This window comes from Mirounga angustirostris, unplaced genomic scaffold (assembly GCF_029215605.1).
Source record: "Mirounga angustirostris isolate CCGP_5_RB_7025 unplaced genomic scaffold, mMirAng1.0.hap1 SCAF_14, whole genome shotgun sequence".
NCBI classification, from domain to species: Eukaryota; Metazoa; Chordata; class Mammalia; order Carnivora; family Phocidae; genus Mirounga; species Mirounga angustirostris.
In genome coordinates this window covers 24,549,336-24,576,465 of record NW_026991722.1, presented here as the reverse complement: position 1 = coordinate 24,576,465, position 27,130 = coordinate 24,549,336, and the positions used below count along the sequence as shown (strand labels likewise).

The 27,130-nt window shown below is 39.8% G+C and overlaps 1 protein-coding gene across 7 annotated transcripts in view; it reads right to left on the bottom strand.

The window, feature by feature from the left end:
- The window catches only part of DYM (dymeclin), a 353,838-nt gene that overhangs the window by 304,010 nt on the left and 22,698 nt on the right, over positions 1-27,130 (bottom strand). For 5 of the 7 annotated variants that reach the window (XM_045886744.3, XM_064577626.1, XM_064577625.1 and 2 more), the window contains one exon: positions 25,929-26,119. The exons of 1 other annotated variant lie outside the window; for it this stretch is intronic. In XM_045886744.3, the coding sequence (XP_045742700.1) occupies positions 25,929-26,068 (140 nt within the window). In that variant the 5' untranslated portion in view covers positions 26,069-26,119. Of the gene's footprint in view, positions 1-1,409; positions 1,507-25,928; positions 26,120-27,130 lie in introns of those variants that run through there. One more of the 7 variants, XM_064577628.1, reaches the window with a different exon arrangement.

The following is a 27,130-nucleotide window of genomic DNA, read 5'->3' as shown; positions in this document are numbered from 1 at the left end:
GAAAGTCACTTCAAAGTACCAAGCACAGAGCAGGGGCCCCAGCTGCCCAGTTCTAAAGGCAGTACCAATCATGGGGTTATAGTTATTTGGGGAAAATGCCATTATTTTTAGGAGATACATGGAATCTCATGATATCTGCAATACCTTCGAAGAGATCAACAACAAAGAAAGGAACAAGGCAAGAAGAGAGAACATATACAAAAGCTTCAATAATTTATAAACATATAGAAAAATGGAAACAGACACAAAGTGACAAAGAGGAGGTACAGACACAGACAGACATAAAACTCAGAAAAAAAACACAGGGGAAGGCTTTATGACCTTGGATTCGGCAATGAGTTCCTGGATATGACACCAAAAACAAAGACATTAAAAGAAAAAATCTGTAAGTTGGGTTTTCCCAAAATTAAAAGCTTCTGCACATCAAAGGATACTATCACAGAGTGAAAAGTCAACCCAACAGAATGGGAGAAAATATCTGCAAATCATGTATTTGATAAGAGACTGATATCCGGAATATACAAAAACAAAAACACAAAAAGTCTCTGACTCAACAGCAACAACAAAAAAACCCACAAAAACAATCCAATTTAAAAATGGACATAGGATTTAAACAGACATTTCTCCAAAGATGACACACAAAAGGCTAACAGGTCTGTATGAAAAGATGTGCAACAACACTAGTTACTAGGGAAATGTAAATCAAAACCACAATGAGATACCACTTTCACTCCTATTAAAATGGCTATTAAAAAAAAAAGGAAAGAAAGAGAGAGTAAGTGTTGAAGAGGATGTAGAGAAATGGGGACCTTTGTGCATTGCTGGTGAGTGTGTAAAATGGTGCAGGCGCTATGAAAAAGAGTATGGCAATTTCTCAAAAAATTAAATATAAAATTACTATGTGATCAAGCAATTCCATTTCTGGATATACATATACCCACAAAGGATTGAAAGCAGGGATTCAAACTGGTATCTGTATACCATGTTCACCATCATTCACAATAGCCAAAAGTAAAAGCAACCAAAGTGTCCATCAATGGATGAATCATGGTACAAAATGTGGTACATCCATACAATGAAATATTATTCAGCCTTAAAAAGGAAAGAAATTCTGACACGTATTACAACATAGATGAACCTTGAAGACATTATGCTAAGTAAAACAAACCAGCCACAAAAAGACAAATACTGCATGATTCCACTTATATAAGGCTCCTAGTAGAGTAGTCAAATTCATAGAGAAGAAAGTAGAACGGTGGTTGCCAATGGCGGAGGTGGAGGCAAGGGAGATGGGAAGTTAGTGTTTAATGGGTACAGTTTCAGTTTGGGAAGATGAAAAAGTTCTGGAGATGTGAACAGATTTAATGCCACAGAAGTGTCCACTTAAAAATGGTTAAAATGAGGGGTACCTGGGTGGCTCAGTTGACTAAGTGTCCGACTCTTGGTTTTGGCTCAGGTCATGATCTCAGGGTCATGAGATCGAGACCCATGTCAGGCTCTGCACTCAGCGTGGAGTCTGCTTGAGATTCTCTCTCCCTCTCCCTCTGTCCCTCCCCACCCTGCACTCTCTCTCCCCTCTCTAAAATAAATAAATAAATCTTTCTTTTAAAAAAATGGTTAAAATGATCAATTTTATGTTGCGTGTATTTTGCCACAATAAAAAAAAAAAAAGCACATTCCAATTCCAGCTTAACTAGTTACGAGCTGTGTGACCTTGGGCTAGTTTTTTTTTTTTTTTTTTTTAGATTTTATTTATTTATTTGACAGAGATAGAAAGAGAGAGAACAAGTAGGCAGAGAGGCAGGGAGAGGGAGAAGCAGGCTCTCTGCTGAGCAGGGTGCCCAATGCGGGACTCGATCCCAGGACCCTGGGATCATGACCTGAGCTGAAGGCAGCTGCTTAACCAACTGAGCCACCCAGGCACTTAGGCTAGTTTCTTAAGTCTCGATGTCTTCATGTCCTCATCTACATGACAGAGATGATGATGAGCTTTGCTCCACAAGCGTCGTCATCATTAAATTACCTAACACATACAAGTGCTTACAACAGTGAAAGCCTCAGGAAATGATAGCTAGTATTGATTCCAAAATGCAGTGGGTTTTCCCCCCAGTTAATTAAAATAATGCTTTATGCTTGTATAACCCTTTAAAGGTTTTTCACAGCACTTTCAAATTTCTTAGCACATTTAAATCCCATGATGACCTCTTCTAATAAGCAGAACAGTCATAAACCCTCTTTTTATGTATACATAAATACATATGGAATGTATTATTAAAATTGATTTCACCTGCTTCACTCTTCTAATGTGGTTGTTGGAAAACTTTAAATTACATGAGTCTCCTCTTGTATCTGCATGAGAGCCACTCTAGAACCTGTCTCCCGACAACTGAAGACAGTAGCATGTCTAAGTATTATACACACACACAAAGCTAAAACCTACTCATTACTTCAGTGAACATGCCATTATCTTAGGAATCTCAAATTATATTCACATTCAAAAAGATAAATGTCTTTTCAAAGTTAAATCTGTGTCTCCCAAGATTGAAGATTTTTTAAGGCAAAATAACCCAGAAATGATCCTACGATAAAGCGTGTATGGGTCTCTAGTCTTTGTCACTGTATTTTTATTTACAAAAATATTTTTAGTGTCTACCCACCTCAGGACATCTGTCAGTCTGCTGATCTCCCCATCCTTTTCTCCTACCTTCCCACCTAACAGGGTTGTTTAGCATGACCCCACTCCCTGGCCACTGCTGACTCAATCAGGGATAGAAATCTAATGTAAGCCACTCCAGTCTTGGGCAATTTGGATCCGAGATGGAAAGACAGGTTTTCCATACACCTGGAACTTGGCTGCAAAGCTGAGGGTTATGGGAAAACATCTTCTATCCACTGAGAAACAGAAAAAGCAGTAAGAAAAATGAATAAAAAAGCTTTGAGGAGAAAAGCAGAGACTAACAGAAAGTACTCTCAGGAATCCTGCTGGCCTTCCAATTCCTGGAGTCAGTTCTTCCTAAAGCCTAGCTATGTTCTCGATCTTGGATTCAATGAGACATCCCTGTCTCTTCATCACATACGCCCCTCTCTCTGGCATATGCTAAATCAAATTGATTTTTGTTAATAACCAAAAGACTTCTAATTAATAAATCACTGTGGTCAGATTTAATAATATACATTAGTAATTGGCAAGAAGTAGAAACTATGAATTACTCAATTTATTGGTTACTCAGGCAAAAAATAAAAGAGGTATAAATAAAAAAGACTGTAAATAGCTTTACGAGGTTAATAACTAAACCACATGCATAAAATCTGTTTCAGTGGTGCCTCTACTTTCTTCAGTCAATAACACTTTCTTAAAACCGGCTGGGGCGCCTGGGTGGCTCAGTCGTTAAGCGTCTGCCTTCGGCTCAGGTCATGGTCCCAGGGTCCTGGGATCGAGCCCCGCATCGGGCTCCCTGCTCCGTGGGAAGCCTGCTTCTCCCTCTCCCACTTCCCCTGCTTGTGTTCCCTCTCTCGCTGTGTCTCTCTGTCAAATAAATAAAAAAGAAATCTAAAGGAAAAAAAAAACTGGCTGGAACCAAGAGCTTCAATTATATACATGTGGCTACAACCTTCAAAAGCTTCTAAGTCTGTTCATTCAGCAAACACTGCCTGGATGCTCAGGACATGCCGGGTTCTCTGAAAGATGCTGCCTCTGCCTTCAGGTTACATGTAGAAATAAAGAAGTAGACAGACTATTTGGTGGAGGGGAAACACCAAGATCAAGGCCAGCCCTTGTGTAAGCTCATGGGTGGTGCATCCAACAGACCCCAGGAGCAGTCAAGGAAGGCATCACCAAGGAAGTAACTGCAAAAGAAGTCAGTCTGGCAGACAAAGGGGAGGGCTTTCCAGACATGAGTAACAATGCATGCAAAAAAGCATGGCCATCACAGAGAGCCAGGCACATTCTGGGAAGCAGAGGTTAATCTACACTGGAGAATGGCAAACCAAAATACTAGAAAAGTATACTAAATGGCTTAAGTCTGGAGTTCAGTTTCTCAACTTGTTCTCAACAGAAAGGCATTGAATGGTCCCAAAACAGGGTTCTGATTTATTTTTCATACAATATTAGCCTGAAAAAATGATTAATTCCAACATCTATTAGTGAGGCTGGTTTGGATATCACTTTCACCAAGAAATCTTTGATTATGTAAGACCAGGTCTCTGGTCTCTGCCCCAAAAACACCCAATTATAAAACTGAGTAGTTGGGGGGCGCCTGGGTGGCTCAGTCGTTAAGCGTCTGCCTTCGGCTCAGGTCATGATCCCAGGGTCCTGGGATCGAGCCCCTCATCGGGCTCCCTGCTCCGCGGGAAGTCTGCTTCTCCCTCTCCCACTCCCGCTGCTTGTGTTCCCTCTCTCGCTGTATCTCTCTCTGTCAAATAAAATCTGAAAAAAACAAAAAACAAAAAACAAAAAACTGAGTAGTTGGTAGCAACATAGCCCAATTCCTTGTCTGTGCCTCCCTCCGCTCCAAGATTGCGGGCTCCTCGTTCATCACGGCATTCCCAGCCTGGTACAAAGCAGGGACATGATAAAAATGTCCTGACTGAATGAATGCCATTGTCAGAGGACAAAACTAATTATTTCCCCCGTTCCTCCAGAAACACTTTGCACTCTCCAGCCCTCGAGGCAAGGTCTGCCCCAAAGCTTAAATTTTCATTAAAATATTTTTTAAATATGCTTATTTAATTCCAAGTGTGAAATAAAATTTCTTTGTGAAGCAGTCCGCTTTCTTTGTCACTCAAGGACGAAGAGACGGGAAAGGCGGGGAATGAGCCCACCTCTCTTGGAAAGCTCCCTCTTGCAGTAAGCCAGCCAGCGGGAGCCGGTCTGCGATCAGGCCTGGCGGGCCCGGGGCTGCTACACGGGGGCCCAATCTCAAAGAGCACCGCTGCCACGGCCTCCTCGACAATCACCACTTCGGCTCGGAAGCATCTCCAGGGCCCAGATCACAAGCAACAGCAGACCAGGGAAAAGGTCTCATTCACCCATGCATCCCAGAAGAAAAACACTTGGTCGTGACCCAGTAAATCAAAGGTTCACAGAGCTGTGTTTGTAGCAGGACGAGTGCAGCTCCCGCACCCTGAAATGTCACTTAGTTCTATGAAGGAAATCAGCCAGGCACACTGCCCCTGCCAAAAGCAACACGCTGATTGTTACAAGAGAATCTCCCTTCCTCTCATCCCTCCACCCTCCAATTTTCTAAACTTCTTGGAACGTTTCAAGAATAATCGTCGCTCTCATTTGCTTGATTCAGAGCTAAAATGAGGTGGGAAGCAACCGGGGTGGTTGGTAACTGTTGCCGCATAGTACAAGCATCTACCACAGTGCTGTTTTAGTTAAACAAATGAGCTCAGATGTTCTGGCAGCAGGCAACTAACAAATCATCATTTGCTGTAAATAAAAGTAAAACGGTGCCACAAAATCGGCCAATGTTTCCAAGACAATTACAATTAGAAACCGAATGTTGTTTCTGGAGGCAGATTTGGGGCACTGGGAGCATGGAAAAAGGGGGCAAAAGGGCAGCAAATATTTAGACCAATACAGATTCAATAAATGAGTATGACACAGAGAAATTCAAACTCATTGTACACATAACTCCACAACTCGAGGTCAATTTTTTAAATGTCGATAAGGGAGGTCAGGGATAAACAGTCAAAACTAGTCATCTCTTAATCAAACTTTTGCTAAATGAACTAAACTCTAGATAAACCACCATACTGATCCAATGATCAGGTGTGGCACAGTCTGAAGGAATCCTTCTATGTGATAAACGTATCAGGCTCCTCCTCCTCAGGGTTTAGCCACTATTCCGGCAGCAACACAAACAAATGGAGTCACAGGAGTCTCAGTTTTGCTGGTGACACCCCGATGAACAGTGAGACCCATGGGACTGGAGAGAATTTCCCAAGAATCCACGCACACACCTCAAGAAAATGTGACACTGGTCTAGGGACTTTTCCGGTTTTAAGAACCTTCACTGGACTTACCTAAAGATAATTCAGCAATGAAGTGGTTATTAAAATTTTCACAACTACAGGCAAGTTCTTAAACATTACCACTGCCGTTTCTATTCCCTTCCTTCGATTTCAAGAAGAGAATCTCCTTGGGGAGAACTCTATCAACCTCAACCTCACACTGTCCACATGCTTCTATGAGAGCTTCCAATACAAAATTCCCCAATGAATACCAATAATACGGCTCAACGATTTCTGAGTTCTGTCTCAAATAAACAATACAATCGATGCCACCTCTGTTGAATGTGCACAACCAAGTTAAATAACCAGGAAGCACAGGCAGCAAAGAAGAGTGGTAGGATAAAGCACAGCAGATGAGTGGAGACCCTCAATGTCACCTGAATTTCACCCTGCATTAAATGGGAAGCCACTGGGCCCAGAATCAGGAACATACAGAACACAACTCTTAGAGCAGCAGGAAGGTGGCCCAGGTATACAACAGTTAAATGTCTGACCCTGACTACAACCATCCTGAGATTTTTAGAACAAAAAAAAATGAGTAAAACTAATGTTTCTAGTAACGCATATGATAAAGCCTAAACATATACTCACAACACTGTAATTAACCACTGAGGCCAAGGGTTGGGCCAGCAAACTTAGATAAACCACTAACTTAACTGTTACTAAAGCAGAACACAGTCACATTTAAATGCTTAACGTTTTAAAAGCCTAGCTGAATTCCACTAAAATTGGAATACTGGGAAGGAGTACCAACAGGAAGAATACAGAATGTCTCTGCATCCACTGGATTCATAGGCCACCTTCAATACTTCTATACCAAGTATACAACCTCTCAACTTAACTGTTCCCATCAATTAACAGACTCCTGCACACTGGCACGTGAATTTCCAGTCATGTGGTCTGTTAATGAAAATGACGTACCCCCTGGCATAGTGGAAAGAGGACATATTTTGAAGCTTCCTCGTTTCCTATTGGTATAACCTAGCCAAGTTACTTAATTTGAGAGTCTCAGTTTCTCATCTGTGAAATGCAGGTAAGGATACCACCATCTCATAGGAGAGGTGTAAGGAGTATATGGCAAGGTATGGAAAATGCTCAGCACACGGCTCAATAAACGGGAGTTCCTAACCCACCACAAAAATAAAACAAAACCGTATGTAGTAAACTATCAAATCTGCATATATTTATTCTTTAACACACCTTCCAAGTAATTTACCAGTCTTCCCCTGTCTTCCCCCCCAAAACACAGAGGGAAGGATAAAACAAAATTCAGTAACTTTTGAGGTAGTTTTACACTTTTTGTGTCAAACAACTATAGGTGATCGGGTTTGATTTTATTTATATTAAGGTTTTACTATAGAACAACCCTAGTGGATTACCAAGGAAATCAAAAGTCCTTACTCACCTAACAAAACTTACCAATTTTAAGTAACTTTTAATAAATGGCAGAACAGAGACTTACATCTAGGTAATTTTTCTTCTTTAGAAGAAAATGGTTTTTTGGGATACCTGGGTGGCTCAGTCAGTTAAGCTTCTGCCTTCAGCTCAGGTCATGATCTCAGGGTCCTGGGATTGAGTCCCAAATAAGGCTGCCTGCTCAGCAGGATATCTGCTTCTCCCTCTCCCTCTGTGCACTCTCTCTCTCTCTCAAATAAATAAAAAAAATTTTTTTAAAGATTTATTTATTTATGTATTTGTCAGAGAGAGAGAGAGCGCACAAGGGAGCAGCAGTAGGAGAGGGAGAAGCAGACTCCCCACTGAGCAAGGAGCCCAATGCGGGACTCGATCCCAGGACCCTGGGATCATGACCTGAGCTGAAGACAGATGCTTAACCGACTGAGCCACCCAGGCATCCCTAAAAAATCTTTTTTAAAAAGAAGTTTTATTATTGTAAAAATGACCATACTAAAGACACAAGGTAATACTACACAGCTATGAGAACTGCTAAATTAAAAAAAAAAAAAAAAGAGTGACAACATTAAATGCTGGCAAGGACACAGAGAAACTGGATCTCACACACATTACTGGTGGGAATGTAAAATGATATAGCCACCAGAAAACAGTTTGGCAGTTTTGTATAAAACCAAATATGCACTTAGTAACTATGCTTATCATGGTGAGAATTTTGTTATGTATACAATTATCATCTCACTAGGCTGTATACCTGGAACTAACATGTCAGCTATACTTCAACTAAAAATAAATTTCAAAAAAATTAAAAAAAAAAAAAGAAACTTCAACCCGCACTTACCATACAATCCAGTGACTGCACTGTTGACCATTTAGCTCAAAGAAATAAAAACTTATATTCACCTGAAAACTTGTACACAACTGTTCACAGCAGCTTTACTCATAATAGCCGAAAACTGGAAACAACCCAAACGTCCTTCAGTGGGTCACCATTTAAACAAACTATACACAACACAGACTACTACTCAGCAATAAAAAGGAATGAACTACTGATATACACAACAACCTGAATGGATCTCAAGGACAGTAAGCTGAGTGAAAAGAGCCAATCTAGAAATGTTCACATATTGTATTATTCCATTTATATAACTTTCTTGAAATAACAAAATGACAGAGACTGAAAACTGATCAGTGGCTGCCAGGAGTTAGAGATGAAGGGGTGGGGGACATATGAGACAAGGGAGCCTTGGTGGGATGAAATAGGTAAGCATCTTGATTGTGGTAGTGATTACACAAGTCTACACATGTGATAAGATTGTATAGAGCTATATATACACACACAAATGGGTGCATGTATAACTAACTGCTGAAATCCAACTGGACTGTACCAATGTCAGTTTCCTGGCTTTGATACTGAACTATAGTTATGGGACTTGTTACCACTGGGGGAGATGAGTGAAGGACATAAGGGACCTCCTGTACATTTCTGGCAACCTCCTGTGAATCTGTAATTATATTAAAATAACAAATTTTTAAAAAAGTAAATCATAAAAATAAAGCTACACAAACCTATACAAGAGTTATATGAATAAACACATTTTTAAAATACAGACTTATACACAATTTTGGTTGAATAAATTACACTATATGAATGGTTTTTTTAACTGGCTTTAACCACTTAAAATGCTGTGGATCTTTTTCCCTTTCTATAAGCATGATCATTTATAATGACTATAATGTTATAGTGTGCAGATGCATCATTTTAATTTTTTTATCAACTCCTTACTCATGAACATTTAGGTTGTTAGCAATTTTCTTTCATAAACTTTGCAATGAATGCCTTTACACATGTATCTTTCTACATATATTTCTGAACCTGTCCAATTATCTCAACATAAACTCCAGAAGTGCAATTGCTAGGTCAATGAACACTTCTGTTCTAATGAATATTGCAAATTACATTGCAGAAAGATTAAACCAATTACCATTTCCCCCAAAAGTGCATAACTGTGGCTTATAAGCCCACACATATTCCTGAATTTGCAAAATTACAAGCCCAGATCTTTTGACACCAAATCCTGTGATCTTAATACTCAGATAAGCATATACTGACAGAAAGCAAGCATAAGCACCTATATGACAAACAGAATTTCTTTTACCTCTAAAATGGCGTATTCAAAGGAATTCATAAAGGATGGGATGTCTAACTGGCAAGTTATTATCACGCCACTGTAAATTCTGAGCAAATTCTCTTCAACACCACCAAAACTCTTTAATACAAAAATGGACTGCCTGGTACGTCCATTTTTGTATTAAACAACATGGGGGCCCATCAAGAACTACTGTACAGAGAGTTTACAACTGCTTTGGACTTAAACTCCATGTCACGGTCCTCTGACAAAGAATTCTGGCCTTAACTTCAAAAATGGTACAGTGAAGGGGATAAAGAAATGTTCAGTTTTGATAGAAAAAGAAAAAAAATTAGCAAATATTAAGTAAAAAATTGTGGCTATTTTTTCATTATAGAAATAGATGATCGACTATATTAGCCACTTATGCAGAAAATGTCTCCAAATGTCTTCAGCCGCAATTCACGAGGTGACAGGAGAGACTAGAAACCACCTCGTCCCGGCTGGCTAGATCTGCTCTCCACCACTACCTCGCCGAGACCCCGACATCCCTTTGTACACGGAAGAACAAAAAGGCCAGAGCTCGGTGTGAGAGGACACATCCCTTCATTCACCAACACAGTACCACTGTGAGATGGCGAGCAGTTTCCAAAACTGACCAATAAACAAGAAAGAACATTTGTTGGTAAGGAAAAAAAGCTAATTTCATACGAAGCCTATAGTTCAAGAATTCAAGTTTCTGCAACCAAAATAAATACGTAAAAAGGGTCATCTAATAAACTAAATACCTATTCCTGTTAATTGTCACCCATGAAAATATGGAAGAGTTATTTACAGTATTTTAGTCAGCTGGTGTTAAGAGGTCAGCCAGGCTATGGCTGCCAAGCCAAACACTCACCACTGCTGTGAGCAGGAGTAGCACATTTAGGCTGATAACTGAACTGACCCATGACTGGTATCATGGAGCCAACAGTACCAACCAGAAGGAATTGTTTGTGGCCCTTTAGCGGTTTCCACAATCCAACACTGGTTCCCCACCCACCTCCGGACTCTTCCATTTCTTTTCTACCAACCCATCTGTCTCATTCTTCATCTGTCCACACTTTGGATTTCTGAGTAACACAAGAGGTACCAAGGGATAATGCCAGGCCATGGTGCTGGCCCTCGGGGATTAAAGAAAGAAAGAGGTTGAATAACACATAATCTTAGAAAAGAGGCTTACCAATTGGTTGTAAAACAACATTGCAACCTAAATAACAGTCTTACCATACTCTCAAATACTGGGTTTCCACATAAAAGCAGATTTTTTATTTGTTTAAAGATTTTATTTATTTATTTATTTGACACAGAGAGAGAGAGAGAGAGAGAGCGCACAACCGGGGGAGTGGGAGAGGGAGAAATAGGCTCCCCGCTGAGCAGGGAGCCTGACTCGGGGCTCAATCCCAGGACCCTGGGATCATGACCCAAGCCAAAGGCAAACACCTAACCGACTGAGCCACCCAGGTGCCCCAAAAGTAGATTTTTTTTTTTAAGTTTTTACACTACAGAGAAAAATATTTTAAAAACTAAAGATGTGACTAAGTATACACTTAGCAGGACCTCATTAATTTGAACTCCACTAATTGAGAATTTCAGCTATTTGTCTAAAATGGAGCTTAAATGGACTTTCACATTGTATTTTAAAGAAAGTATTTCAACAAGGGAGGAGAAGGTTTAGAAAAAGTGTTTAACATCTAACAAAAGAAATGTGTTTAAAGGGCTGCCTGGCTGGCTCAGTCATCAGAGCAAGCTACTCTATCTCAGGGGGTTGTGAGTTCAAGCCCCACGCTGGGCATAGAGCTTACTTTAAAAAAAAAAAAAAAAAGACTTTCTATAATTTTTTTTTTTAAGTGAAAAAGGGGGTGCCTGGGTGGCTCAGTCAGATGAGCGCCCAACTCTTGATTTCAGTCCTGGTCTTGATCTCAGAATCTTGAGTTCAAACCCCATGTTGGGCTCCATGCTGGGCGTGGAGTCTACTTAAGGAAAAAAAAAAAAAAGAAGAAAAAGAAATGTGTTTAAGGACCTGGCATATTAATTGTTGATGTGGAAATAAATTTGCTGATTAGATATAATTTGCAATTTGTACAGACCTATAAACTATTCAAAGTGCTCTCACCATGGTTATTTCACTTGACTGCTTTCCAAAAACCTGAGAAGCTGACTGAGGAAATAGGAGCATTCTCATTTTACAGGTGACAGGAACAGAGAAGCCAAGCAACTTGCCCAAGGTCACAATGTAAGAATAAACACATCTAATGTCTAATGCTCTTTCCATATGAATACTATTTAGCTTCTTTCTTTAAATTTTTTTTAAGATTTATTTATTTATTTGAGAGAGAGGGAGGGAGGGAGTGCAAGCGGGGGGGAGGGGCAGAGCAAGAGGAAGGAGAGCAGCAGACTCCCAGATGAGCTCGACTCAGGGCTCACAACCATGAGATCATGACCTGAGCCAAGACCAAGAGTCAAATGCTTAACCAACTGAGCCACCCAGGCACCCCTTAGCTCCTTTTTTATTAAAGCAAACCCATATAACATCAATCTAAAACACTACCAAACTACTTGGAATTCCTATACGTACCTAAAAGAAGTTATGCCATACATGCATTATCCACTATAAAAATTATCTATATTATGATTAAAATCATGTAAAGCCTATATGAATGATAAATAACTAAAGAAAACAGAAAATTTTAAACCTAATGAGGAAAGTGGCAGGATGACAGATGGACTTTTTTATGACTGTTATGGAATCATAAACTATAGGTTTGGTCAGAAAGCTAAATTTTTAAATTTATATATTCTCTAATTCACAGCTTTCAGCAATTTAAACTGGTTTTATTGTACTTACTTCAAGCACACCCATCTTCTATGTGAATCTCAGTAACAACAGATGATAAACTCACAGTTCAAATCTTATTTAATGAAAAGCTGATGGACAGAAAGCTGTTGGGGGTAAATTACATGTAGATTTCTGAACACAGATTTGCTGAATGATCATACTACAATTATGAGGTTCAAAAAAGAAACACTAAAAATTCTGCCATAAAATGATTTCAAAATCGACAATAATGTCACTTTCAGCCCACAACACATACTCTGACAAAGATATAATGTTTTGTCAGTTTAAAACACAACCTGAGTAAATAAACAAGTAACCATTCAGCAAAGTATAGAAGCATTTCTGAAGCCTTTTTTTCCCCTTAGCAAAGAGAAAATTACAGAAATCATTCACAAAACTAACTAGAATCAGCCCATTCAGTGGTTAAACTGTGGGAATGTTTTAAAAGGGCCTATTCATGGGAAAAAGTCAAAGCATAAAAACTGCATATAAATTTATTTTTATGCACCAAGCAGAACCAAAAAGGTGTTCATATTCATGTGATTCACGGACAACCCTATATGTTGTCATTCAACTGCCAAAATCAAAGGAACTATAACTATTAAAATGTCAAAGTTTCAGCAGCCACCATGCACCATAATATTGTCTTTATTTTCTCAAGAAAGTAACAGAAAAAAATGACTTCAAAACCCAGATTCCAACCAACACAGTCAGAAAAGGTAAGAAGGGAGTACCTGCAATAAAATGTACTTGCCCCTTACTTTAATGTTTTAAACAAGGCTAGTTACATTGCCCCCATTTAAACTGTTAGTTTGAAGGAGGAATCAACCTGGGTCAAACTCAAAGCATCTTCTAAAGGGATCTTGCATAGAAAAGTATAAATGAAAGAACAGGAAATAAAGGTTTTTGACTCAAGATGTAAAAACTGAACTTCTTTTGGGCCCTCAATTGGAGAAAGTAAGATGCCAAAAAAAGTCTCAAATTATTTCTTCCCTTGTCAAATGGTGAGGACGTGCAAATGTCCGGTGGCAGAAACAGAGTTTAGGAGGCAGTCAGCAGTACCCCCAGGCCCACCTCACTGGCAGAGCAGACACCTTCAACTTCAGGAGCGCTAATAAAACTGACAGCAAGGATGCCAAAGAGAATAAAAACACAGCAGCAGAGACAGGCATCAAAAATTCAAAGAAAAAAAAATAATTTTACAATCACTTTATTGTTTCTGTCAGTTAAAAACTTGTGACCAAATTCAATAAAAGTCTCTTTTCCTGTTTCTCAGCTGAGGAAACAGATGAAGAACCTCTGAGAAAGGATCATTCTATAAACAGAGAGAAGATACACTCCACTCAAGGCAAGGTTAAAATACTGGACGGATTATCCATCTACTTGCGTGTCTCAAGTGTAAATAATGTAATCATTACCTTTACATTGTAATTAACAGCACTCAAACATAAAGTACCAGTTATTAGGACCTACTGGGCTTTGAAAGTGCTTGGAAATGTGAACAGATAATCTGGTGATTCTTTACTCAAAGACGATCATATAACTTGATGTAGCAGCTCTTTAACCATTATTTGAAGCTCAGTCTGTGATTATGCTTCCAAATGGAGATTGTGTGGCATGAAGGTCAACAGAATCCACCTCTGGAGCTACAGAAACTGGGTTTAAATCTGGTCAACATCAGCTGTGAGCTGTGTGATCTTGGACAACCCCCAAGTCTCTGTTTTCTCGCCTGCGGGCCCTACATCACAGACCTGATAGGAGATCTACACAAGGACAGGCACCGAGGGCAATGAGCACAGCATCAGGCCACACAGTAAGTGCTCAGTTAACAACTGCTACATTAACAATCATGTTTGCATTAGCCAAGTCCCTTGGCTGAATATACATATTTTTTATAATGTAAGAGGGATCCCTGAAAAAAAAAAAAATCAGATTGGTAACTGGAACCTAACAATGCTGTACAGAAATGGAGAATGGGGGCGCCTGGGTGGCAAAGTCGGTTAAGCGCCTGATTCTTGATTTTGGCTCAGGTTGTGATCTCAGGGTCGTGAGATCGGGCCCCACCTCAGACTCTGCACTCAATGAGGAGTCTGCTTGAGACATTCTCTCCCTCTACCTCTGCCCCGCAACGTGCACACTCTCTCTCAAATAATCTTTAAAAAAATTTTTGTTAAAAAAAAGAAATGGATAACGTTTAAAGGAATGTGTAAGTACAACAAACTGAAACTTTAAAAACATGATATGATGTAGTATGTGCATACTATGGACATTATTCAGCCTTTAAAGGAAATTGAGGGGCACCTGGGTAGCTCAGTCAGTTGGGCATCTGCCTTCGGCTCAGGTCATGATCCCGGCTGGGGTCCTGGGATCGAGCCGCACATCGGGCTCCCTGCTTAGTGGGGAGTCTGCTTTTCCCTCTGCCTCTCCAACCCACCCCTCCTCCCGCTTGTGCTCTCTCTTGCTCACTCTCTCTCAAAATCTTTAAGAAAAAAGGAAAATGACACGTGCTACTGCATGGATGAACCTTGAAATTATGCTAAGTGAAAGAAGCCAGACACAACATGCCAAATATTATATGGTTGCATTTATATGAGGTACCTAGAATAGACAAATTCATCGAGACAGAAAGTAGAACAGAGGTTACCAGGGGCTGGTGAAAGGAGGGAGTGGGGAGTTATTATTTAATGGGTACAGAGTTTGTCTGAGATGATGAAAAAGTTCTGGACATGGACACTGATGATGACCATACAACACTGGGAATGTACTTAACGCCACTGAATCACACACTTAAAAACGGCTACCACAGTAAATTTTATGTTATGTAAATTTTCCCATAATAAAACAAACTACGTGAGTAAAATCTTTCCATATTATAGGAGAGTTAGTGAATTATAACAGACTCAACTCAATTCTCAAATACCAACATGAAAACATGCTCATCTCCAAACCATCATGCAACATAAAAAAATCTCTAACATGGCCAAAAGTGCCTACATAATTTGTTTCCTTGCTCACTGTTTTGCCTTTTGCCATTCCTCTAACAAGCAGGACTTATTCCTGCTGCAGGTCCATATTCATACTTGCTGTTCCCTCTACCTGCAATACTCTTTCCCCAGAATTTGCATGGCTCAGTCCCTGATTTTGCTCATGTCTCTGCTTAAATGCTGCTTCCCTGCAGACCCTCTATCTAAAGAAATCTCCTGCTTCTATTTGCTCCCATTCTGGTCACTCTTCATGACCTTGCTCTGCTTTATTTTTCTTCACTGCACTTGGTATTTTCAGAAATGATTTTATAGATTTATTTCTTTACTTATTGCCCATCTCCTCCACTAAAATACAAGCTGCAAGAGGGCAGGGACTTCATTCCTCAAGTTCACTGGAAGATTTCCAGCTCTTAAAAACTGCCTGGCAAATAGGGGGCATTCAATAACTACTTTTTGGTAAATAAAATTTTAAAATTCACATTTACTGGAAAGGAAATATGTCATACAGAATACACTAATTTTTAAGTTGCATAACAATAATACAGTATAATCCCATATTTGTAGGAGAAAAAAAAGATATAAATACACATAACTATCTGTAGGTACGTGCATTATAAAAAGTATGGAAGAATATATACTAAATATCAAGTGACTTTCTTTATGTGATGAGAATACATGACTATTTTCCCTTTTGTTTTCTTATTCTCTAACTTCCTTACAATGAAAGATTTGTGTGATTTGAAAAAAGAAAAAAAAGAGATGATTTTACCAGCAAAGCAACTGCTAGAAACTCACTCCCCTTACATAGTTAGAGATATGCATAAAGACTTGGCTGCAATGAAGTTCATCAGAGTTTTACATATAACCACAAAAATATAAACAACCAACATGTCCAACATTAGTTAAATAAATTACTGACATGATCCATAAGATGGAATATTGTACAGCTGTTTACAACCTATATTGTAAGAAAACACAGAAACGAGGAAAATATAAGTTAAAGAAAGAACATGTAGAATATGACGCATTTCTTTTAAGATGTTATTTATTTGAGAGAGTGAGCAAGAGAGCGAGCGAGAGCACGAGCAGGGGGAGGGGCAGAGGGAGAGGGAGCAGCAGACCCCCTGCTGAGCAGGGAGCCCGACACGGGGCTCGATTCCAGGACCCCAGGACCACCACTGGAGCAGAAGGCAGACAACCAACTGAGCAACCCAGGCACCCCCGATGCAAACATTTTTAAAGGAGAGAATTGATGGCATATACACCAAAATGTTAATAATGGTTACTTCTTTTTTCTTTTCTTTTTCTTTTTTTAAGTAGGCTCCATGCCCAGCGAGAGCCCAACTCGGGCTTGAACTCAGGACCCTGAGATCAAGACCTGAGCTATGATCAAGAGTCGGACGCTCAACCGACTGAACCACCCAGGCACCCCAATAACGGTCACTTCTGATCGCTATTATTTTTACCTTTTTTGCCTCCTTTGTGCTTTGCTGCATACAAAGGCACCAAAAGCAAACATGCATTACTTAAGCATTCAAAAACATGAGCGTAAGCGACCCTGTTGACCGTGCCAAAAGCCGCCTTCTTGCCTTGTTTGAGCGCCATCTAGTGCTCAGTACACATAATACCATTTTCGCAATGCAGTCAAGGTTTCTAAAGGTAGTCTTACAAACTGGACATTATGTAAGCACAGAAACAAGTATCAACTATACTCCGTGTCTGACCTGATTTCTAAAACAACTGAACAACTGATTCAAAAGAGTCATAGGATTTCCGATCTTTAGGATAAAGCAGTTATCAGAAAAATCGGTTAGATTTCTTTTCTTCATCCCTCAAATATTTTAGACTAACTCTCAAGACAGAGAGACGAACTCCTTGAAGAAACAGAAACTCAAGACACTATACATGCATTATGGTGTTTTATCCTCCCCCAAAATCTAGATGGTAGGTATTATTTCCATTTTACAGAAGCATCAGCAGGCTCAGTGGGATTAGGCAGCTTGCCTAGATTCACAAAGCTGTTAAGTAATGGGGCTGAGGTGCAAGACAAAGTTGGTCTGGCTCCAAAATCTGTGCTCCCCCTACCATGTTTCACTGTCTCCATTTTTTACAGGTCACCAAAAAAATCAATGCACCTTTTGGGAAAATGATTCTCATTCTCAATTAGTATACACGCATGTGGGCCTCTAAAAAACAAAACCATTACACAGGCCAAAAACAGAATTATAAATACAGAGAACTGGTGGTTGCCAGAAGGGAGGGAGGTGGAGGGATGGATGAAATAAGTGAAGGGGATTAAGAGGTTTAAACTTCCAGTTATAAAATAAGTAAGTCATGGGATGAAAAGTACAGCAGAGAATATAATCGAGAATACTGTAATGACGTTTGGTGACAGATGGTGACTACACATTGTGGAGAGCACTGCGCAATGCACAGAATTATCGAATCACTATGTTATACATCTAAAACTAATATAACATTGTATGTCAACTATACTTCAATAAAAATTAAGTATACAAGCTGTCACTATATTGCTGAGTATTGCTCTCAAATCTAGAACTGTAAGCTCATTAAGCATTTATGTTCAAATCAATTATCAATTTAAAACAAAAGAACGGGGGCGCCTGGGTGGCTCAGTTGGTTAAACGACTGCTTTCAGCTCAGGTCATAATCCCGGAGTACCGGGATCGAGTCCCGCATCAGGCTCTGTGCACACGGCGCGGAGTCTGCTTCTCCCTCTGACCCTACCCCCTCTTGTACTCTCTCTCTCACTCTCTCAAATAAATAAAATAAAATTTTTTAAAAAATAAAAAATAAATAAATAAAAAATAAAACAAAAGAACGTTTAGAACACATTGTGCTATCTACTCTTCTGTTGGCCTTGTCAGTTCCATGAGGACAGCTGTCTCGCATTTGGTTCTCCTGCCCTACTTTCTCCTTTCCTGCTCCTTCCAATCTATCATTCAGCCGACCCAAAAAGTAATCTCCCTAAAACAATACTTTCACTAAATCCACTCAACAAGAACCTACAATTCTAATCCTCAGCTTTCTAATAGGTGTGGCCAAAAATAAGCACCCTTCTCCAGGTCACCAGACCTGGACAGCTCCATCACTTTACCCTGCAACACCATGAATCATGTTGGGAAGCGCTTTCAGTGATCTGTAAAATCCGTTCCCAACCTATTATACTTGTTTCTCATACCCTGCCAACACAAACTAGAAGAATTAATGGAAGTCATTTGGTCATACTTTGCTCACAGCACAAGAATCACTTTTTTTTTTTTTTTTGAGTAGGCCCCACACCCAGCATGGAGCCCAACTCTGGGCTTGAACTCACAACCCTGAGATCAAGACCTGAGCCGAGATCAAGAGTCGGATGCTTAACCGACTGAACCACCCAGGTGCCCTCACAAGAATCACTTCTACCCATATATACATGGCTATGCACTGTGGCATTTGTTTGCAATGTAATAACAAAACACTGGAAGAAATCCAAATGGTTAAACTATATGGCTATATTAATTTTGGTATATTCAGGGATGATATGCTATGCCGTCAGAAAGAATGAGGAAGCTAATATACAGAAGGCTCTCCAAATTACAATCAACGGAAAAAGCACAAAGTGCAAAAGTATATATAATATATATTATTGTCTAAAACAAGGGGATGGGGGCGCCTGGGTGGCTCAGTCGTTGAGTGTCTGCCTTCGGCTCAGGTCATGATTTCAGGTCCTGGGATCGAGCCCCGCATCGGGCTCCCTGCTCCGCGGGAAGCCTGCTTCTCCCTCTCCTACTCCCCCTGCTTGTGTTCCCTCTCTCACTGTGTCTCTCTCTCTGTCAAATAAATAAGTAAAATCTTTAAAAAAAAAAAAAATAATAAAATAAAATAAAATAAAAAATAAAACAAGGGGATGTATGTGCATGTGTTTGTAAATGCATGTGCTATGGACTGAATGTTTATGCTGAGTATTGCTGAAATATGTTGAAATGTTGAAATCCAAACCCTCAAAGGTAATAGTATTAGTAGGTGGGTCTCTGGGGATGATTAAGTCATAAGGATGAAACCCTCATGCATAGGATTAGTACCATTATTAGAAAGGCCCCCCCCAAAAAAAGAAAGGCCCCCAGAGAGCTTGCTCACCCCCTCCACCATATGAGGAAGAGAGAAGGTACTGGCTGTGCAACAGGAGGAGGGCCCTCACCCAATCATGTTGGTACCACAAACTCAGACTTCTGGTCTCCAGAACTGTGAACAATAAACTCCATTTGTTTATAAGTTACCCAGTTGGTGGTATTTTATTATAGCGGCCTAAACAGACTAAGACAACATGAAACGTCCCTTGAAAGTACATTTAAGAAGACTGGTAACACTGGTTGCCTCTGGGGAAGAGAACTAGACATATGGGAGGACAGAGGAAGAGAGACTTCCCACTTTTTAACTTCTGTGTCTTCTAATTTTGGACCACAAGAATGTATTATCAGGGCGCCTGGATGGCTCAGTCAGTCAAGCGTCCGACTCTTGATTTCGGCTCAGGTTGTGATCTTGGTCGTGAGATCAAGCCCCGTGTGGGGCTCCATGCTCAGTGGGGAGTCTGCTTGAGATTCTCTCCCTCACATGCACTTGTTCTCTGTCTCTCTCAAATAAATCTTTAAAAAATAAAGAACGGGGTCACCTGGGTGGCTTAGTTGGTTAAGTGCCTGCCTTCAGATCAGGTCATGATCCCAGGGTCCTGGGATCGAGCCCCACATCTGTTTCTCCCTCTCCCTCTGCCTGCTACCCCCCTGCTTGTACTCCCTCTCTGTCAAATAAATACATAAAATCTTTAAAAAAAATAAAAATAAAGAATATCTTTCCAGACAAAAATAAATTATAATTTTTAAAATTCCATCTACAGACACCATGGCTCTTCCATTTCGGCACACCATCTGCCAATGCCAGAGAGGGCTCTAACCACAGGACAGGTCCCTGTGATCATCATTTCCCTCTAGCAAGCTAGAGTCTCACTGGTCCACACCCACACACAGAACTGTGTCCTGCCTCAATGCCTCTGTCCATGCTCTTTTCAGAGGCTTCTGAATTCTCTCTTTCCTGCTCTCTCCCTTTCTAAATCATTCACCTGCTTTGGGGCTCTGTGAACATTCCAAATTTCCAAAATACTGACTATGTAATCCTGACTATCCAAACGGTATCCATGTACCTTCTGACACTGTTTGTTTGGAACATGACAACTGATCCTATAACTGAATTATTAAAAAAAAAAAAAAAAAAACACTGAAGAAGTAATACAGTGGACCCTGAACAATGCAACGGTTAGGAGCACCAACCCCTACAAAGTAGAAAATCCACATGTAACTTCAGACCCAAAACTTAACCTCTAATAGCGTACTGTCGACCAGAAGCCTTACTGATAACATTCAGTAGATTAACACATATTTTGTATGTGTATTATATACTGTATTCTTACAATAAATTTAGCTGGAGAAAAGACTATGCCATTAAGAAAATCATAAAGAAAATACATTTACAGTGCTGTATTGTGAAAAATGTGAAAAAAATCCATGTTTAAGTGGACCTGCAGAGTTCAAATCTTTGTTGTTCAAGGGTCAACTTTAATTTCCACTGAAGGACAGAGTGATGACCACAGGTGATGCAGTTAGAATATCTAATAAAATGAAAGCCTGATCCTGGCCTTTCTACTGAAAATCTTTCAGTGGTTCTCTCTGATACTAGGACAAAATCAAAACTGCTTAATATTTTCTACAAGGCCCCTCAAATTGGCCAAACCCCCACCACTCACCTCTTCAGTTTTGCCCACCTGCCATGTTTTTCCTCACCACTGGGCTTTCCCTCGGCCACCCCCTGACTGCGGCCAGTCCCCTCCTACTCCTGCCCCCTTCCCTCTGGCTCAGGACTCTGAGCACCACTCCTGCTTTGGTTGCCTCCAAAAAGGAGTACTGGTCGAGGGACACAGGGGTAGGGAAGAGGCTTTCATTAAATATCCTCTGGTACCTCCTGGGATTTAAACCAGAAGTGAAATAAACAAACATACGCCACTTCCTCCTGGAAATCTGTGACTCGCCCTGTCCCATTCTAACTCAGACACTGAGCTGCTGCTGTGTTCATGCTTCCCGGTACTTCTTCTGTAACAGCCTTTATCATACTCCACTATACTCATCTACTGGTTTACAGAGAGATTGTAAGTCCTTTGAGGGCAAGAGACGTTACCGAGTTCCTCATTATATCCTGAGAAGCAAATGAATAAATAATAGCTTATAGACAGTGAAAGGTCATCTAGTCCAGTCATTCTCAGTGACAAGCATGACACATATTATAAATGTGTTCGCACACACTGTTTGCTCACGTGGGGATACTCAGATGCCCACAAACCAAAAAAATAATAAGCACAGTTTTGTTTCTGGTTTTTGCTATTATTCAGTAATTTAGAAATGTATAAAACAGCCATGCAAGGAATTTAAAAATATTTTATCAAGAAAAATAAACAGCACGTTACTTAAACTTTACTTTTAAATTAATCTTGATTTCATCTCAGAGTTTTGCTTCACAAGTAATCTGAATAAGGTGAAAAGTTAAAAACTATTGAAGAACCTAAATAGGATTTTGCAACCATGCCTGGAAACTCTTAACAAAATCTGATTACTCTAGTGCCAAAAATAATTTATAGTAAGGAAGGATTAGATTAGTCCTAAAGGCCTTATTACAGTTTCTAAAAAATTGGCAGACACCAATTTTTGGCTGCAAAAATGGGCTGCACTTGAAAACAGCACATATGGGTCCAAGGAATTCCAGGAGTGAGCAATCTCAAAAACGTCCAGATTCAGAATCTTCCCTACAGAGATTCATCTCAGTCCTGAGTCATTCACAAAGTAGGTAATCCCATCCCTGCCTCTGTCAATGAGGTGGCACCTGCTAGCTCAGAGTCAAGGTCCTACAGGTCACACGTCAAACACCAGCACTGAGGGGGCGGGTGTCTCAAACAAAGCGACAGAGGTGAACCACAAGCGAAGCCCTTGGGGCTATTCCCCCCACACCCACGATATGCAGTGTATTAACTTTCAGCTTTTCACACTTCCTGAGATTTCTGTATACTTTTCTGTATAAACTAGGGTGAATTTTTTTTTTTTTAAAGATTTTATTTATTTATTTGAGACAGAGAGAATGAGAGAGAGAGAGCACATGAGAGGGGGGAGGGTCAGAGAGAGAAGCAGGCTCCCTGCCGAGCAGGGAGCCCGATGCGGGACTCGATCCCGGGACTCCAGGATCATGACCTGAGCCGAAGGCAGTCGCTTAACCAACTGAGCCACCCAGGCGCCCCTAAACTAGGGTGAATTAAGAAAAAGGAATGATATCCAAAAGAACACATGAGAGCAGAAAAGGATCTTCGAGAAAGAGCAGTAATTAGCAAAGCGAACTAGAGAGCCATGGTAATTCAAACCATGAGGTAAACTCCGGAGGGTTAAGAAATAGACAGAAATGGCTGACACCTTATTCCCATCACTGTTTCTTAAGCAGTCCCTCCTGCCCCCAGGACTCCAAAGTGCCAGTTCGGCATAAGTCAAGTCCATGGGCACACAACACAGCCTTCTTCTTCTCCAGAAGTACTTAGCTATTTAGGTTCTTTTCTTTGCCATTTAACTTTTAGAATCAGCTTATCAAACTCTCTCCACCTCACCCCTCCCCAGCCCCGAAAAAAGCTGTTGGGATTTTAACTGGAATTGCCCTCTCTGTAATTGATGGTCTTCTTTAATGTCTTTCCGAAGACATGGAAGTACAGTGTACTGCAGTTTACGTAAGTGAAAAGCGGATCTGTTTTGACAGCAAATGATGAAGTCTCCATATGCCCTTTCTTCTTTAAGTATTATTTCAACAGGCGCAACGGCACTCGGTGACAACTCCTCAAGGATCAAGGAAGCGGTTTCAAAATCTGCTGATGCCACAGCTGTCTCCAGTTTGACCTCTCCTGCCCCTCCACGGCATCTTTAAATTTCCAAGGACCTCAGAAGCAGTAGTAAGTACCCGCTTCATATAATGTGCCACTAATCCACGCTACCACGTGAACTGCAAACTAAGTGAAACTTCTGAGGCCCAATTCAACTGTATCCAGAAGTTAGAAATTAAACTTTATTGCCAAAATACATAAACAGTTCACAAAAAGGAAATGCCAATAATCCTTAATCCTTAAACACATAAAAATAAACATAACCTTGATCACTAAACAAAGGCAAATTGAAACCATAAGGACCACAACACACATACGTACGTAGATTTTTTTTTTTTTTAATTCACCATAAAAAGACAGAGAGACAGTCCTTCCAAGCCTGGGATTGAGGGAGAGGGGAAATACTTGTCACCATTATACTATTTTCATTACTGAAAATTGGTAAAGGAAAAGAATTAAGTGTTTACCCTTATTTAATAATATAGTAAAAACTGTTATTTTCTATAACCTAAATGATGAAGGAAAGCTCTTCTTTACAGAAAAATTCAGTTAATAAATGTAGAAGAAATGACCAAATTAGAAATACCACCATTTTGTAATTTCTTATGAAACAGGTGATTCAGACCAAAATCATCAACATACTCAAACCTCTGAGCAAACCTAGCATAACTAAAACCACACATTTTCTGTATCCTGATGTTATACAAAGTATATATATATAAAAGTATACATATATAAAGTATATAAAATCACTTACATAATACCCTTACCAAAACTGTTTAAATTTTATCAAGCCTTTAAATCTGACTTCTAGTTTACAGAAAACACAAAAAATAAAGGAAAACACGTTATGAGATATGAGAAGCAATCAGGTAAATCAAGAAGGTCGAACATTCTACAGAAAAACAGACTCAATTTATTCAAAAAATTAATAGCATGGGGAAAAAATTGTGGAAGGGCTGGAGAGTGAATACTTCTAAAGACATCTAAGAAATATAACTACCAAATGCAACGTATCCACCGTATTTAGTTCCTAATGTTAGCAACCCTTATAAGACAACAGGGGGAATGTCAATATGGACTGGGTAGGAGGAATTATTGTTAATTTTGTTAGGTCTGATAATGGCATTATGGTCACAGAAGAAAACATCCTTATTTTACTTTAAAATACTTAAGAAACAAAAGTAGATGAAGCAAATATGGAAACAATCCAAATGATATTAATTATGAATGGATAAACAATATATGGTATATTCATACAATGAGCTACCACTCAGAAATAAAAAGGAATGAAGTATCGATACATGCCACAACATAACGTATTCACAGATTTCGGGGACTAAAACATCTTTAGGGGGCCACTATTCTGCCTGTCTCATTAACCCTGTTAAAGAAAAAAAAAAACAAATTTGGGACACCTGGGTGGCTCAGTTGGTTAAGCATCTGCCTACGGCTTAGGTCATGATCCCAGGGTCCTAGGATCGAGTCCCACATTGGGCTCCTTGCTCAGCGGGGAGCCTGCTTCTCCCTCTGCTTGCCGCTCCCCCTGCTTGCACACTCTCTCTCTGACAAATAAATAAATGAAATCTTTAAAAAAATAATAAAATTAAAAATTAAAAAAATAAAAATTTTACACTGTAGATACTGAATATATGGGAATTCAGTATTCTAGTCACTCTGCATTACTATAAAAACTGATAGACATACAAAGTTAAAAATGAGATACTGGTTTTCATGTATCAAACTGGCATAGGTCAAAGAGTCTAAAAATGCATTAAACTGACAAAAATGGGGGAAAACAGAGCTTCCCATACTCTGCTATAGGAGTATAAATTGGTGTGACTTCCATGTAACAGTCTGGCAATATCTACAAAAATTATAAACACACACACACACAAAAAAAAAACACAGAACACTCTAACCCAGCAATTTTACCTTGGGGAATTTATACTAGAGATGTATTTGTACATATGGGAAATGATGTATGCAGCATTATTTGTTATAACAAAAGCCTAAAAAACAACGTCCACAAACAGAAAACTGATTAAGTATATTCTACAGATAGTCTGCGAGCATTTAAAAGAATAAGACAGTTGCATATAAGCAAATATATATATTATATATATATATATATACACACACATACATACATACACACACACACACACACAAGATACATTTTACTTAACCGTGGGGGGAAAAAAGCAAGGACAGCAGCAGAAAAAGAAAAAGGTATGTGTAGGATGGCACTTGTGTTCAAATAATTTTCTAAAACTACACAGATACATGCTTACATAACCTCGTACTACTCTAGAAAATGCAAAGAAACTGCTATGAGGAGTCATCTCTGGGGAAGGGAGATGGCTGGGTGGAAGAAAGGAGAGAGAAAACTGTATTTCCTACTCGCATACCTACTGGCACATGTATGACAGAGGATGGATCGATGGACAGACAGAACATTAAAAACATTTTTTTTTTAAATCAGCATAGGACTAATCATCAAGTTCATGTGGCCTTCTACATGAATTTTCAATCTCCAAGTAATCTTTTACCTGCTGGTTGGTGCGGGGAAAGAAAACGAGAGAAGCTGATTCCAGAACGGGTCGTTCTCAGAGACAGATTCTGTGCCCGATAACTTTTTTAAGTACTCATTTTTAGGAAGATCACCGATTCTGCTGCTGTTCGATCCCATCTTTAATCTGGTAGGTAATTTGCCCTTAAGCCTTCATTTCCACAAGACAACCTATAAAGAATGAAAAGAAATTTCAAACTTGTTCACAATTAGTCATCATATTTTTCCTATCTTTGGCATAAATGTGTAAAAAAAAAAAAAACTGTAAACCTACTTAAGGAAATCACACTTCTTTATTTTTAAATATATTAGACACCAGATACAGAGTTATAAAGGAGAGAAATGGGGCTAAATCTGTCTTAGCCAAAACACACACAAAAATCCAAGTGTATGGGTGCCTGGGTGGCTCAGTTGGTTGAGCAACTGCCTTCGGCTCAGGTCATGATCCTGGAGTCCCGGGATCGAGTCCCACATCGGGCTCCCTGCTCGGCAGGGGGTCTGCTTCTCCCTCTGCCCTCTTCCCTCTCGTGCTGTCTCTCATTCTCTCCCTCTCAAATAAATAAATAAAATCTTTAAAAAAAAAAAAAATCCAAGTGTATGCTTGTAGATCTTTGAATGGGCACACCTCTGCCTAAGAATACATCTCAAAGCAAATTCCTAACAATGACAACTTATTACAAATTGTCTGAAAATGAGGCTCCTTTACAATAAACGATGGTGATAAATAGAGACTGGATGTCTTGAATGTGCTCAGAAGAGCAAGCAGTTGAAGTGATGACCACAGGCTACCTATGCTCAGGGGAGAATGAGACTTGAACTGAGTTACATGCTGAACGAGAATGGCCTCCCTGTTCCAAAGCAGTCACTTCGTGTCCTTCTTGTTCTGCTGTCATGCACACCAGCATTTATCAGCATGCCTCTTCTCCTAAACCATGCGGCATTTGGTTTTTTGGGGTTTTGTGGGGTTTTTTTGGGTTTTGGTTTTTTTGGCGAGGGAGGGAGAGACGGACGGAGGGAGAAGAAGAATCGGAAGCAGGTTCCACATCCAGCCCGGAGCCCAGCATCAATCTAATGACCCTGAGATCATGACCCAAGACAAAATCAAGAGCTAGACACTTAACTGACTCAACCAACCAGGCCCCTCTTATTCATCTTTCTATCCCCAATGTCTAGATATTTAGG